Here is a 13,980-nt window from a genome sequence, read left to right on the forward strand (position 1 = left end):
GGAGTGTCCTGTCTCTTCCTGCCGTGTGCCAGGGCCGCGAGCCCTGAGCCAGAGGTGACCGTGTTGTGTGTTCCAGATGACAGGCCCCTGCCTCGGTCAGGGACGCTGCTGCCTGGCCCGCCGGCCCTGCCTGCCACAAGCGTGCAGGCTCTCGGGGAAGTCCAGGGACATCAGTTCGATTATAGCTCTTACGACTCAGCCCCATGTCTCCAAAGCAGAGCCGCGGCTTGGAAAATTCATCTGTAGTCCCAGTCAGTAAGATCAAACAAGTCTCTCACCTGGCCAAGAGACCGGCTTATTACAGCTCCACAGCACAGAAAGGCCATATCCGGCAAACTTCTGTGTAAATGATGCTTTGATGCATGAGTAACACCTAAAATATTTCCACCCACCCGGGATCGAAACGTTAAAGGAATCTGGCTTACGTCCCCTCCAGGGCTATTTTGGGCACAGACAGAGCAGAGGAAGCTTAGTCCCCTTGTTGCCTAACGTGACATGAGACCATTGTGCTTGGGTCTGACGGTGGCCATCAGGGTAGCCCAGGTGTGATGCTGATTTAGTTCCAAAGCCCCAAGGGATGGTGACATGGCAAGTGGCAGGGGCCCCTGGGGGCTTCACCTCCCTTCCTCCCTCCCTACCCCACCCCCCCAAGAGGTAGTGCTGCCAGGAGAGCCTCAGCCAGGAGGCTCTGCCCGGGCACGTCTGCACAGCCAGGGCGCCGAGGTCCCCGAGGCCAGGCCAGCGCCACCACGTCCTGACATGTGGCCAGGGATGTGAACCACATTCACGGCGAATTCTGGACGCCCGTCCGACCTTGGCCTCGGCCGCTGCCCGGTTAGCGCCTTGGGCGAAGAAGGAGGTGTGTGTCCCCCTTGGAGTCTGATCCGTCCAAGTCTGTAGGGAAGCCGGTGGCCCTGCCCCTCGAGGTGCCGCCTGCCACTCCAACCCGGCCCATCCCCTCCAAAGAACAGACCTCCCATTCCTTGTCTTTATTTTGGCTGTGGGTGATGAAGGGCGAGGCAGAGGGTTTAAAACCGGCAAAAAAAAAAAAAAAGGCTTTTTATCTGGCTGGCCTTGTTTATGCCAACGGGGAGGCGGGCTGGGCGGCGGGCAGAGCTGCACAGTCTGGCCCCTGCCCCCCGCAGGGCTCTGGGCCCCCCAGCCTCTGGCCAGGTCACTGGGGCCCCAGGCAGCATAGAGACAGTGGGGGCCATTATCCGTGCCCCCCACACCTGCCACCACCCAGGAAGGGCCCTCAGGAGAGAGGGAGCTCAGCGAGGGGCAGGAAATGGACCGTTCATGACAACTGTCTGTGCTTGGTTACCCCCAGGGTAGTAACAGGGCTTCATGGGCATTCCCCAGTTTCCCCAGTGTCCCGACAGCATGGGCGCTCATTCCCAGCAGCCCCGTTCTACAGATGGGGAAACTGAGGCCCAAAGAGTTTGAGTCACCCCCCACCCCCCAACCACACAGATTACAAATGGTAGAGCCGAGCCCTAAAGCCCAAGCTGGTTGGCTCTGGGGTCCGCACAGCCCCACCGCCTGTGTGTGCCGGCCCTGCTCCCGCACACACGCACGTGCAGGCACGCGCACGTGCACTCACTTCCCCAGGTGCTCCGAGGCAGCAGCCTCCTTGCCACGATCATCATTCCACCTCCGTGCCTGACAAAGTGCCTGGCACACAGTGTTTTCATAGCGTAACTGTGAAGAGAGCCAGAATGCCCAACTGGCTGACACAGCGGGTCCCCGAGAGCCTTTCAGCAGGTGTCCTGCTGTGGGCCAGGCATAGCTGTGTGCATAAGTTCATGTGCATCCAGAAATAAGAAACAAAAATAACCCCCCCCCTTCAGCCTCTGGGAATGAGCACTCCTGCCTGGGGTCTATTTATAGCTCAGTGTCTTGTCCAAGTTAGCAGGAGGAGAAAGTTCAGGGCAGGTAGAGCTGGAAGCGCCTTACTCTGGCTCCTCTCCTCATCTCCCAGAAGGAGAAACTGCGTCTGAGGCTAAAGGGCCTGGCCAGGGGCACAGAGGGCAGGAATAGCCAAGGGAGGACCCAGGAGCAATAGGTGAGAGCCTGCGGTCTCTGGGCAAGTAGACGAGAGCCGTGAAGGAGCATGGCCCAGTCCCCGCTCTGCTGTGTGACCCTCAGCCACTTACTTCCCCTCACTGGGCTTACTTCTTCATCAATGAAGATGGGATTGTAATAGTCCCAAAAGCTGGTCCGGGCCAGGTGGACGCTCTTGCAGGCTCCTGCTCACACAGCTGACAGCCTTTGAATTTCGGCGTCTTCCAGTATCAGCAGGAGAGAGCCTGAGTGCCAGGGTGCTGGTGGAGGAGGGGAGGCGCTAGGCATCGTGCCCCTCCCCTCTGGTCCCTCCACAGCAGCCGGGCTCCAGCCCCAGACTGCATGTCTGCCCAGCAGGATAAGAACCTGTGTTCAGCGGGACCCACTGTCCCGGCCAGGCACCCCTCGGCTCCTGAACGAGCCCTGCGCAGTGGATGTCCCCCACTCCAAGCTGCCTGTCGATGTGTTCCTTCCAGCCCAGCTACCTGTCTCCCCTCTGCGTCCAGAGCGCCCCGGGAGGCAGATACCTGGGCAGCCCCCAAGGCCAACTGCCCCACAGCATCCCCACCAGGGCGAACGAGCCTGTATGCACCGTGCCTAGGACATGCAAGGGCACAGGAGGGCACAGCATATTTGTGGCTTCACCTGTTCCTCTAGCTGTCTTCCGGGGCCTTTTAACGTGAGCACCTGGGCAGCTCCCGCTATTAGAACAAGCCCGGACAGCACCCGACTATTAGAGGAGGCTGGCTGCCGACTCCCATACAGGCTGGGAGTCCTGCTGCCTCAGGTACCCACGAGAGGTGAGCGCTGACATGCCTCTCTCGGGCCACACCCAGGGTCGGCTGCGGAAATTGCAGACCTTGTGCAAAATGAAAATGCAGGAGCCCTGTCCGAAATCCTGAAGAATTTTAAGGCGGTAACAAAGAGGCATGAAATCAAGCCAAGGCCCTTCCTAGCACAGGTCAACCTGGGACTGCACGTACCACCTGTGTCTGAAGCCAACCCTGGAGAGTGTGGGGGGATGTGGGTGTTGGATGCAGGCGGCCGGCAGGCCTTCCCAAGGTCACCTCACCGCCCCCTGGCTTGGCACCAGCACCCTCTCCCACCCCGGCGTGGCTCCTAGTGCGGAGTCCCTACACGTCCTGGCCCTGGGGACCTACAGGCCGCTGTCTGTCTTCCAGCATGGAGATGTGTGACCAGAGACACAACATCACCATGTGCCCGCTGTGCGACAAGACCTGCAGCTACTGGAAGATGAGCTCGGCGTGTGCCACGGCCCGGGCCAGCCACCTCTTTGACAACCCCGCCACCGTCTTCTTCTCAGTCTTCATGGCCCTCTGGGGTAAGCAGAGCCTGGCCGCCCTGGGTCCGTGGGGCAGGGGTGACTTCGGCTGGGCTCCGACGTGGCCTGCCTTCCTCCGTGAGATTTCGCACGGCAGCGTTGGCCAGGAGTGAGCGTGGGAGGGAGAGAGTCGGGGGAGGCGACAGCCCGTTGTGTCTGCAGGTGAGGAGGCCCTGGGCTGTGTCCCGGATGCAGACTGGTCCTCCTATCTCTGCCTTACGAAAGGTGGAGGAGGGTGCTTTGCTCTTAGGAGCAGGCCCGCTTTCCTGGGACCAGGATCATTGACCCAGGAGAGCCCGGCAGCGCTGGGAAGGCCCTGGGCACGTCTCTCCTCGGGTCCTCGCAGCGCCCCTGCAGGCTCCACGTGCCCACTTTACGGGGAAGGACGCCAAGGCCCAGAGACAGCTGATGGGAGTTTCCCAGGGTCACTCAACTCCTGATGGAACGTGCGGTTTCTAGCGCCCATGCCCTTAACTCCTCTGCCACCCCAAGTCCAAGGCACACGGCTCATCCTTCAGGATGCTTCCCCCCTGCGGCACCTGACTCAGACACTGGGGGCATGAGAGGTGGGTGAGTGGTGCCTGGATGCACTTCTGCAGATGTTCTTGGATTATCAAACTGGCCCATTCCCTCCTCTGGGGCCCTGTGTTACCCCTTTGCCAGGGGAGGATTCAGGATTCGGGCCCTGGGCAGCAGCGTGCAGAGCTGTCCCATGGGTGCCAGAGCCCCGGGCCTTGCCCCCAGGGACCCCCATCTAGTAGGAGATGGAGCTGGACACAGAGAGGGCACAGGAGCGAAGGGTCAGGATGCCTGCGGAAGGAAGTCAGGACGGACTCCCTGGAAGAGGTGTGAGCCCCTCGAGCGGAGTTCTGAAGATGTTGAGGGCAGAGGTGCTGAGCATTTGCGGTGCGGGGACTCAGTGTAGAAACGGAGGGGCCTGGGAATAGCCCTGCTGCTGGGTCTCGGAGTCTCACATTGCTGCTGAGGGGCCTCTGCCCGGCTCTGCACACACAGCATCGACCCTGTGCTCGGTGGGCGTGCGACGGGCAGTGGTGGGCTGAGAAGCTGCTCGTTTTGCACATGGGGACAGAGGCTGCCACCGGTCAGCCAGGCGTGTACCTCTTACCGGTCAGTGTGATCTAGACCTGTGAGGATCGGGTCACAGAGATTTCGGTTCCGGTGCTCCATTGCCGAGCAGAAACGTTGTCAGTCTCGCACCAGAACCCTCAATTCGGGAGGATGTTTCAGAACCGCAGAACTCTCGAAGTCGGGACCCGGGCTTCCCAACTCGGCAGCTGCCCCGGGGAGGCTGGAGGCTTGGGGAGGTCTGTCATCACGGGAGAAAAGGGACCACGGAGGCAGAGCCAGCTTCCGTGGCAGGACAGGGCTGATGCCAGAATCCTCACCGGGCCTGAGCCGGCCCCTGCCCAGCCGGACAGCCTCCCTCCCTGCCCAAGGCGGTCTGTTCAGACTCGTGGTGTTCGAGCAAACTGTCAGCGAGGAGAGGGGGCGGCAGGTGTCCCTGGGGGGCTGAGGGTGCTGCCTGGCCCGGTCTCTCTGGAGCGGGGGGCTCAGGGTGGGCCGAACCTGTGTGGTTTGGAGGCGGGGGTGCAGAGGAGCTAAGAGGTGTCTCGGGAGACCCAGGAGGGGCGAGGAAGGCTGAGCGGCGGGACTGGTTCCTCAGTCACATTTCCACACTTGCTGGAAACCGAGTGGGGTGCGACAGGCAGGGCCCACCAGCTCTGGGACGGGTCCTGCTGAGGATGTGAGCCAGAGCATCTCCCCTTAGATGCTTGGCACCGACCACCCCACCCACCCACCCACCTTCCAATCTAGAGAGCAGCTTGGTGTCCTTAGCAGGAGCCCCTGCCTGTGGGTCTCCTGCCCCAAGGCCTCGTGCCCCAGGCCCGGCGCTGCAGCCCCCACCTCTGGCTGCTTGCTCGGGGGGTGGTTCTCCACAAGCACCCTCCACTGGGCCCCTGGCCATCTCTCCTGGCCCCTTCAGGGTCCGTGGGCCCATGTGGCTGCCAAGCCAGCACCCAGCAGTGGTCCGTAGGATGACCCGTGAGCAAGGGTGACCTGGCAGTGTTGGACACCTAAGCTGCCAGATGGCGCGGTGCCCCTCTGACTGTCAGCCCGGGCTGCCCAGTGGGCGTTTATACCCTCGGGACTCAGGCTGTGGCTCTCCCACCTCACCCTGTCATCCCTGGAAGTCTCAGCCTCCTGGGCTGTGAAGCAGGTGGCAAGGGTCAGAGGTGCTGGCTGCAGAGCCTCAGCCCGGGCTGAGCACGTAGCTGACTCGGTAGGGCTCCTGCACAGTCATCACACCCACTGGTGGCACTGCCTACCACGTGGGGCAGCGTGAGACGTAAAGATGTATGTGACTGTGCCTGGCCGTGGGGGGTCGGGGGTTCATCAGCCAGTTTTATGAAGTGCCCGTGCTCAGGGAAGCCCGGGAGGCAAACTGATGATTCCGCTGCTGTTGGAAGCTTACAATCCAGGATTCAAGCGGGAGCAGCATGTGCAAGGGCCCGGTGGTAGGCGTGTGGGACCTGGTGAAGGAGCCTGCCAGGGGCAGGGAGGAGGTGGGAAGGGTGCAGGGGGATCCCAGAGACCCAGCAAGGCCCTCTGGAAAGAACTCCATGTTCTCACCAGGAGGAATCAGAAGCCAGGGCAGTCGGCCTATGGTATCAAAGGTGTTTTTGTGTCTTATCCTTGAGTCAGAGACAGCAGGTTTACGTAAGAGGCAGCTTGGGAGGGAGTGGAGGGAGGTCTGACCAGCTCGGATGGGGACAGCGGCCAGGGGGCTCTTGAGACCAAAGTGAGCTCCGTGGCAGGTGTTTGGGCCAATGGTGAGAAGCCGGGATATCCCGAGGGGAGCACGGGGGTGGGGCACGGGGTGGCCACAAGGGGAAGGGGGCTGGTGGGAAGGACCAGAGCCACCTTCAGGAGACCTTGTCACCTCCCTCCCCAGCCCTGGGCTCCCCGATTTTGTCCCACCCATTCCCACTTGCCCCATGGGAAGCTCTAAGAGGAACTCAGCCCCCAGACTCCAGACTCCAGGCAACTACGCCTCCAAACCGAGGGCCCCCGACGGGGAAAGGACATTTTGATCATCACAAAGGACTCGGGCGCCTTGTTTCCTCTCTCGCGAGGACCATTCCCAGGGTGAAGAAGCTGGCAGGCGTGGCTGAGCGGGCTTCGTGTGAAGCCCGGGGGTACAGTTCCAGCCCCCGCCCCACTGTGAACCGGGGGTCTCGGCCTCCGGGTGGGGAGGAAGCAGGCCCCCTGCGTCGCCGGCGCACACACGTCCCCTGCGACCAGCCCCCCCCCCCCCCGCCCCCCGACAGAGTGTAACTTGCAGGTGCGCGGCCTGTCTCCTGGGCCAGGCACCACTCAGGGCCGCCTCTCTCCTGCGCGGTGAGGGAAGCCAGCTGTGGCCTGAGCTCGGTGCAGAACCGTCTCAGGCTCTAATTACCGGGCCTCCAGCTGAAAGCTGTCCGTGGCGAGTCGTGCTGCTGAGCCCTGAAAGCTCCCTGGGCTTCCGGCCATCGCAAGTGTTGTCTTGAGTACTAGCACCTTCGCTGTCCCCTGAAGGAACGTGCGCGGGACATGCGTGGGGCGCGGCACTTCCTTCTCAGGCCGTCACCCCAGAGTGGACGCAGGTCGTGCCCAAGTCTGACAGGGGCGGGTCTGTCGCCCCCCCTTACACCGCAGCGGTCAGGAGGGGGCGGGCCAGTCTTGTCCCTCGCTCGCTGGGCCCGGAATGGCCCTGAGTGCCTGCAGCCTGTGCACACTCGGATAATAGAGAGTATCCGGGACTGTCCGTCCACCCCGGCTCCCAGGAGCTCCTGCCCAGACTCACCCAGCCCTGCCCTCCCTCCCGAGTGGCCGCGGCTCTGGGCTCATCTGTCCCACTCGTCGGAGCAAAGGGTCTGGGCCCTAAAAGTTTAAAACCCAACAGCCTCCCCGTGGTTCTCACACTCGGTTTCCCACCCGACAGGACGGTTACCCCAGGATGAGGGTGCAGCAAGGGTGGTGCCTGGACACAGCGCCCTCGCTGGAGCTCCCTCTCAGGGGCCCACCCCACACTTGCCCGCCCCTGAGCCGGTCCGCGGGTTTTGCACGATGCACGCCTCTCCTGCCTCACCCAGTCCGGCTTTGCTTTAAAACGGCAGCAGCCCTTTTACCCATTTTTCCATTTGGGGGTTCATCTGTGGGTTTGGGGGAACACGGGAGTTCTGCTGAGAAGGTTTGAAACCTCTTTTCTCCAGCGAGGACCGGGGAGCTAGGAGAGGGACTTCGCGGCAGGTGCCTCGGGGGGTTAGCGGCGTCAGCGCACACGTATTGGCAAGGACAGGCACTTGGGAGCCACGGATTGTGCTGAACTCTGCCTTGCGAGGTGCAGGCCGCAGAGCGAGGAGGCGACACCTGTGTTCCAGGACGGCTGCTCAGAGCGGGAGACAGACGCAGGCAGAAGTAAGCATAGCCTCACAATGAACGCTGTCGTGTCTCTTGGAGGGCAAAGGCAGTCTTCCGAACGAGGCTGCGAGTGAAACTGTAGGTCACCAGCTCAGCACAGGGAGGGTTTCCAGCAGTGAGCACTGTGTCGTGCTAGGGAGGTGGTGAGCGCCCTGCCCCGGGAGGCATTCAAGCTGTGTTGGAGGACCGCTTGCTGGGGCTGCTGATCTGTGTGGTTCCACCGCCTGCCCTCACCTCTCCGGACCCTGTGTCCGCCGGGAAGCACCTCCGAGCCCCCCCACTGCCCTCTGCTCCTCATTCTCAGCCTCCCTGGCTTCCTCAGGACCTCAGCACTGGTCAGCTGTCCCCTACCCCCCAGCCTCTCGGGTCTGGGCCCAGGAAGCTCCCAGCGGAAACTGAAAGACCTGCTGGCTGGGTGCACAGCCTCCCGGGTCCCTGCCCCGAGCCGGGAAGGCTCACCAGGCAGCCTGCTCGAGCCCCCAGTGGAACTCAGCTTGCACAGGCTGCCGGCTTGACGCTTGGGTCCGAGCCGATACTCAGCCGGGTAGCCTCTGTACCAGGATGGGCGGCTGCGGGGAAGCGGTTAACGGCGCCGCCAGGTTCTGGGCCGGACCCAGGTTCAGACCTCTTAGCCCATCACCTAGCAGCTGTGTGACCTCAGGCAAGTGGCTTCTGCTCTCTGGACCCCAGGTTCCCCATTTGTAAAATGGGGGTAATAGTGCAAGCCGCCTGGAGCGGTGCCGGGGCCTCGATGGTGTTGTTCCTTGTGACATCCTTGGGGCCGTGCCTGGGGCCGGCGGTCACGTTGTGTTAGCTGTTACGTCGCTTCGGTGAGTGCTTGCTTATCGGAAATGTGAGAACAGCCTGGACCGAAGGAGGCTGGGGCTCAAATAAAACCCTGTGCTTAGGGGCCTCTGTCGGATATGTCCCTTCTCCCCCTCCGGAGGAGAAGACCCGCTTCCCTTACCCGAACCCTGCGCTCCGCCAGGCACTGTGCTGAGCATCGTAGGTGTGGTGACTCCTTAATGCCCCCAGTGACTGTAGGAGGCGGATAGCTTTATTGCCCCATTTGACAGATGAGCAAATCGAGGCAACTTTCCCAAGCTTACACCAGCACTGAGAGGCAGAGGCAAGACTCGAGTCCCAGCACTCTGGTTCCCCAGGCCCCGTACTCGGCCGCTTGTCCCTCCTCCCTCTGCCTACATGGTTAACCGGCTCTCGGTGACGTGCCTGCTCGACACAGGCCTTTCTTACTCCTGATGGAGGACCTGGACAGCTTCCTCATCTGTCCCCAAACACCCCTCTCTCCCCTCCAAACCCACACCAAGGGCTGACTGTGTGTCAGACCTTTGGGCAGGAGCCTGCAGAGGTGACCTCAGCGACGTGTCAGTAGCCCTGGAGGGAGGGTCGGTCGTTACTCTCCGATGAGGACACTGCGGCACAGAGAGGGTATGGCTTGCCCGAGATCACACAGCTACCAGATCTGTAGCAGACCCGACAAACTCTGCCCCAGCCCATCGGCTTCCCAGATCTAAACTAGCGCTCTGGACACCTCTCTCCCTGCAGACGTTTTCCAAGCTCTGTTCTGCGCCTTCCTGGGGGAGCAGAGGGTTTCCTGGAGCCGGTCGTGAGGGGCTGGCCGGCAGGGACGCCGCTCAGCCAACCAGTACCGCAGGGACTCATCAAATGCTGTGCGCCAGCTCCTGGGTTTGTGCTTTATTGAGCACCTACTGTGTGCAGAACAGCCCTTCCTAACACCCCGTCCTTGAGAGACAAACGTGATTCCATCCCCCCAGGATGTAGGGAAAGGGGCAGATCTGTGCCTCTGCTGGTTGCCCCCCCACACACACACCTCCTCTAGCTTCGCTTCCACCCTAGGAGACAACAATGCACCTGTCTGTCAAGTGCCGAGTTCAGTCCACACACTCTCATTTGGGGGAAAAAAATAACAAAAAAGCCAAACAGCTCCCGTGAAGCACTTCCTTTGGGAAAAAATTATTATAAATAAAAAATTATTATAAATCAAGACAGAAGCAACAGGAAAGAGCCTGCGGGGCTTGGGAGGTGGTGATGTGGTCCAAACCCAGCCGGCAGGCAGAGGGAGAGGGGGACGCCCCCTCGGTCCCCGGTGCCCGCGGCTGCACAATCGCTGTCAAGCATAATTATTAGAGATCTCAAGGTCGGTTTCCTTTAAATCCCTTATTCAGTGATTTGTTCATAGCCCTCCAGGGGATCATTTTCCCACTGGTATGTCTTCTTTCCTGTGTCCTTTCTTCTCCTGTCCTCCAGCTGCTGACGTTTCCGCGGGCACAGTGCCAGGGCCCTGGACCGGCTGCGGCCTGCACGGGGAGCGGGCGGGGTGACCAACCCCAGGCTCCAACCTCGAGTCTGCTCCCCAGTGGGGTCCGCTGGCCCGGGCACTGACACGTTGGTCCCAGAGACACCAGCTCACTGCCGCCTGCGATGTATGACGTTTCAAAGCCTCAAATAAGGTGTCACACAAAGCAACTTTGAGCCCCGTTTAGCTATTTGCTGGGATCAATTTTCTGAAATTATGGCATAATAATGGGGTTTTAACGGCTTGTCAGTTCCATGCAGAACAAAGGAGGTTGCTTGATTTGAGCCCAGCTGCAAGAAGCTGCAGGAAGGTGGCTCCAACCTTAAGGAGACGGTGGAGGTGTGGCTGAAAGCCCTCCCGGGGCCGTGCCCAGCCGAGCACCCCGAGCCAGGTGGGGGTCTAGCGAGAGCTAGTCTGGGGTTCTTGCTGGAACTCAACGGCCAGTGGCAGCTCGCAAGTGAACCCTTGTTCGCAGGGCACATGACGAGGGTGCCTGGCGACCCAGCAAGGCCTTGGTGCCTGAACCCCATCTCTTCCGAGAGCCCTTGTCGGTCCTGCAGCTCCCAGGGGGAGGCATCTCTGGTCCCCCCTCGGAGGAGGAGATGTGTGCGGCGAGCAGACGCTTGGGGTGTTGGGAGCCAGAGGTTTGAAGCTGGTCTCTCCTCTCAGGGACGGCATGTCAAGGAGGACGCGCCCCTGGGCTGGCGGAGTGTGAGTGGCCGAGCTCTGCCTGCCCCCAGGGCTCCGGGCGCAGGAGTGGGTGGCAGAAGTGAGACAAGACAAGAGGCAGATGGAGGGAAGTAGAACAGATGATGGCTGGGTCAGTGCTTCCAGACCCTTGCGTGCGTACCACCGGCCTGCCGGGCTCGTTGGGAAGGCAGATTCTGTGGTGCCCAGGAATCTGAGTGTTGGCCAGCTCCCAGTCTGCCTCCTCTGGCCCCGGCCTGTCTCAGTGGATTTACCAGGAAACATTCTAGCGGTTCCATATCGATGGAACCACACCCCACATGGCCCTTTATCCTATGGTCAGCCTCTTAACCAGACCCGGGAGAGATCCTTCCACGGGAGCCAGGCCCGAGGAACGCGCCTCCGTGGGGCTCCCCAGTGCCTCTGCGGGTTGAGCCGTGGAGTGCCCCAAGCAGGGGCACAGTCGTCAAGCCGCCTGTGCAGACGGGGCATCAGGGGCTGCAGAGGCCAGGTGGTCCTGTGCCCGAGGCCACACCTGGGCGTGATCCAGGGTCGACCCAGAGTCCGGCTCTCCCACCCGCCGCCTCTGAGCTACCCTACAAGAATGTGTTTGTCTAACATTGTGTTGTTGAAACAGATGTTTGAGGAAAGAATTATAGCTCAACCACCTGCTTCCGCCCTGGCCCGGACTTCCTCGTAGGTGTCTGCTGCCCTCTGGGCTCTGGATGCGGGGGCCCCGGCCTTGTCTCTGGGGCCCCCTTGTGTGGTCATCGAGGCTGTTTCTTCTGTATGCTGACCAGGCTCGGCCCACAGCTTGCCCTCAGGCGGGGGGGGGATGCCACCACCCCGGCCCCCGGCCAGTCTTGACACCGGAAGTCCTGGGTCCAGGTTTCTGCCACTTCTTAGCCGGTCACCTGATTGTGCAGAGCCTCATTTTATGCATCTGTAGAAAGGAGTGCGTTATCCCCACATGGAGGGCCTGAGGCTGGGACGGAGAGGGGGCATGCAGAAGCAACCCTCCGGCAGGGCCTCCAAGGAAAGCAAGGAAACCAGCAGGACCCACCGCCGACCACGTGGTTGGTATGGGGGTGGGGGCGCAGGAGCGTAGTTGCAAAGGACGGACACACGGACATTCACACTTCCTCCTGCCTTTACCCGGTCCCGTTACTCATGATGCCCTTTGAGCTGAAACGCGGGGCCTGCCCCCTGGGCTCAGCATGAGCCTTCACATCTCCACTCCTGCTGGCCAAGCCTGAGCTCCATGACCGGACCCCTTTACTCCAGAGCAGGCATGCAAACTCAGTGCCACGGAGTCCAGCAGTGGGGCGTGGTGGGGTCTGTGGCCAGGCGGAGAACGTGCACCTGAACCGTGACACCCAGAGGGTCTCTCCTCCGCTCCAGCCTTCCGGTACCAATGCTTCTGATTTTTAAAGAAGCAGAAAATTAATTATTTTATATAACACATCTTTATTTCTTAAACACAATCAAGCCAAACGAGGCTTGGCCGTGTACCACCTCCACTCCTGGCCACCAGGCTCCAGTCTTAGCCCTTGGCACAGATCCCTCTGGGAGAGGGTCCCCCCCATATCTGCCTTAAGATTCACAGTGCACATGCTAAGCAAGTGTGCCTGGGATCAAAGAGCGGCTGCCCAGCTGTGTGACCTTGGGCAACGTAGTCAAACTCTGTGCCTCCCTTTCCTCGTCCATTAAATGGCAATACAGGTTTGCTCTAATCGTCAGACTACTTAGTATGACTGTGGTTATTATTCCCTTAAAGAACATCAAGTTTCCGTACGGAGGACCAGTCAGTGCAGTGGTTACGTGTAGGTTCTGGGGCCAAATAGAATTCGGCTCAGATCCCAGGCCTGCTCTTAACCTTCAGTTGATGGCCGTGACATTTAACCTTCTGAGTCTCGGGGGTCGCTTGTACATCCATGAGCAGAAATCATCCCTACTGCATAGCGTCGTGGCAAGGGTCAGGTTGCCCGCGTCGGTGAATCCCGAGCAGGAGTGCGGCCCGTGGCAAGCCCTCATTATAGGGTAGCTGTGTTATCACACCACGGGTGGGTGAGGGGAGGGCAGGTGGCCCAGGAGATAGAGGTGGGGGAGGGGGAGGGCGAACGGGGGGGCAGGGACAGGGCAGGTAAACCGGCCAACCCCTGGGTGTGTGCAGTCAGCCCTCCCGCACCTTCCTGCTCTCGCTCGGCCCCAGGACTGAGAAGAGGGGCTGCCCGGGGCTGGCAAGGCCAGGACAGAGAGAAGGCGGGAGGTGCCTTCCAGAGCAGGGGTCAGGCCGACCTCTTCCATCCACCGCAGTGGCCAGAGGACATGTGGGAAGAGGCCGAGGAAACCCCCTCATGTCCTGCTCCTTGGGAGGTGGTGCAGCCGCAGACCGGCCTGCTCCCCGGACTGCTCCCGGGCCCGGCTTCTCCACGGCGGGCGTCTGGCCCTGCTGCCGTGCTCCCCATGGCACTCCTGCTCGGTGCCTGTCTGCTGAGTGCGCACTGGAACCCCACAGAGCTGCCTCCCTGCTCCCTTGCTTTCCCATTTCCCGGTAGGTTCTGCCAAGGGGAAGGCCGGTGGGAGGTCAGAGGGCGACCAAGGGGCGGACCAGGGTACCTCTCCCCACCTCCCCGTTTCCCGGCCTCTCTGGCGGAGCCTTCACCAAGCCTGTGGTTCTGACATCCGCAGGAAGGCCCTCACTCCGTGATGCTGGCTTCGCCTGGCTCCGGTGTACTGTGTCCCAGCAACCGGCACCACGCTGGCCTCCTGCTGTCCCTAATCCCCGGCCCTCTCTCCATCCAACCTGGCTTCTCCGCTCCCGCACGGTCGGGGCGGCCGGTCCCCAGGATTCAATCACCCCCACTCGAAAGACCTAGAGAGGCTGCCGTTCCCTGGCCGGCCCGGCTGGCTGGGCGGCTCATACTTTGGGTGCGCCTGCTGTCCCCAAAGACAGGAGATCTCGGGGGCCCTGTTGTCACCTCTCCTTCACGCAGAGGGGGGCGATTCGGACCGACGGAAGCTCTCTGAGCCCAGAGATGAGCCAGGCTCACATGCACTTCTTGCC

The 13,980-nt window shown here is 61.4% G+C and overlaps 1 protein-coding gene across 7 annotated transcripts in view; it reads left to right on the forward strand.

Annotated features, from left to right (window-relative positions):
* The window catches only part of ANO1 (anoctamin 1), a 76,726-nt gene that overhangs the window by 33,852 nt on the left and 28,894 nt on the right, over positions 1 to 13,980 (forward strand). For all 7 annotated transcript variants that reach the window (XM_027580751.2, XM_027580754.2, XM_027580752.2 and 4 more), the window contains one exon: positions 3,246 to 3,406. In XM_027580751.2, the coding sequence (XP_027436552.1) occupies positions 3,246 to 3,406 (161 nt within the window). The remainder of the gene's footprint in view (positions 1 to 3,245; positions 3,407 to 13,980) is intronic.

Source organism: Zalophus californianus, chromosome 11, assembly GCF_009762305.2.
Source record: "Zalophus californianus isolate mZalCal1 chromosome 11, mZalCal1.pri.v2, whole genome shotgun sequence".
Taxonomy (NCBI): Eukaryota; Metazoa; Chordata; class Mammalia; order Carnivora; family Otariidae; genus Zalophus; species Zalophus californianus.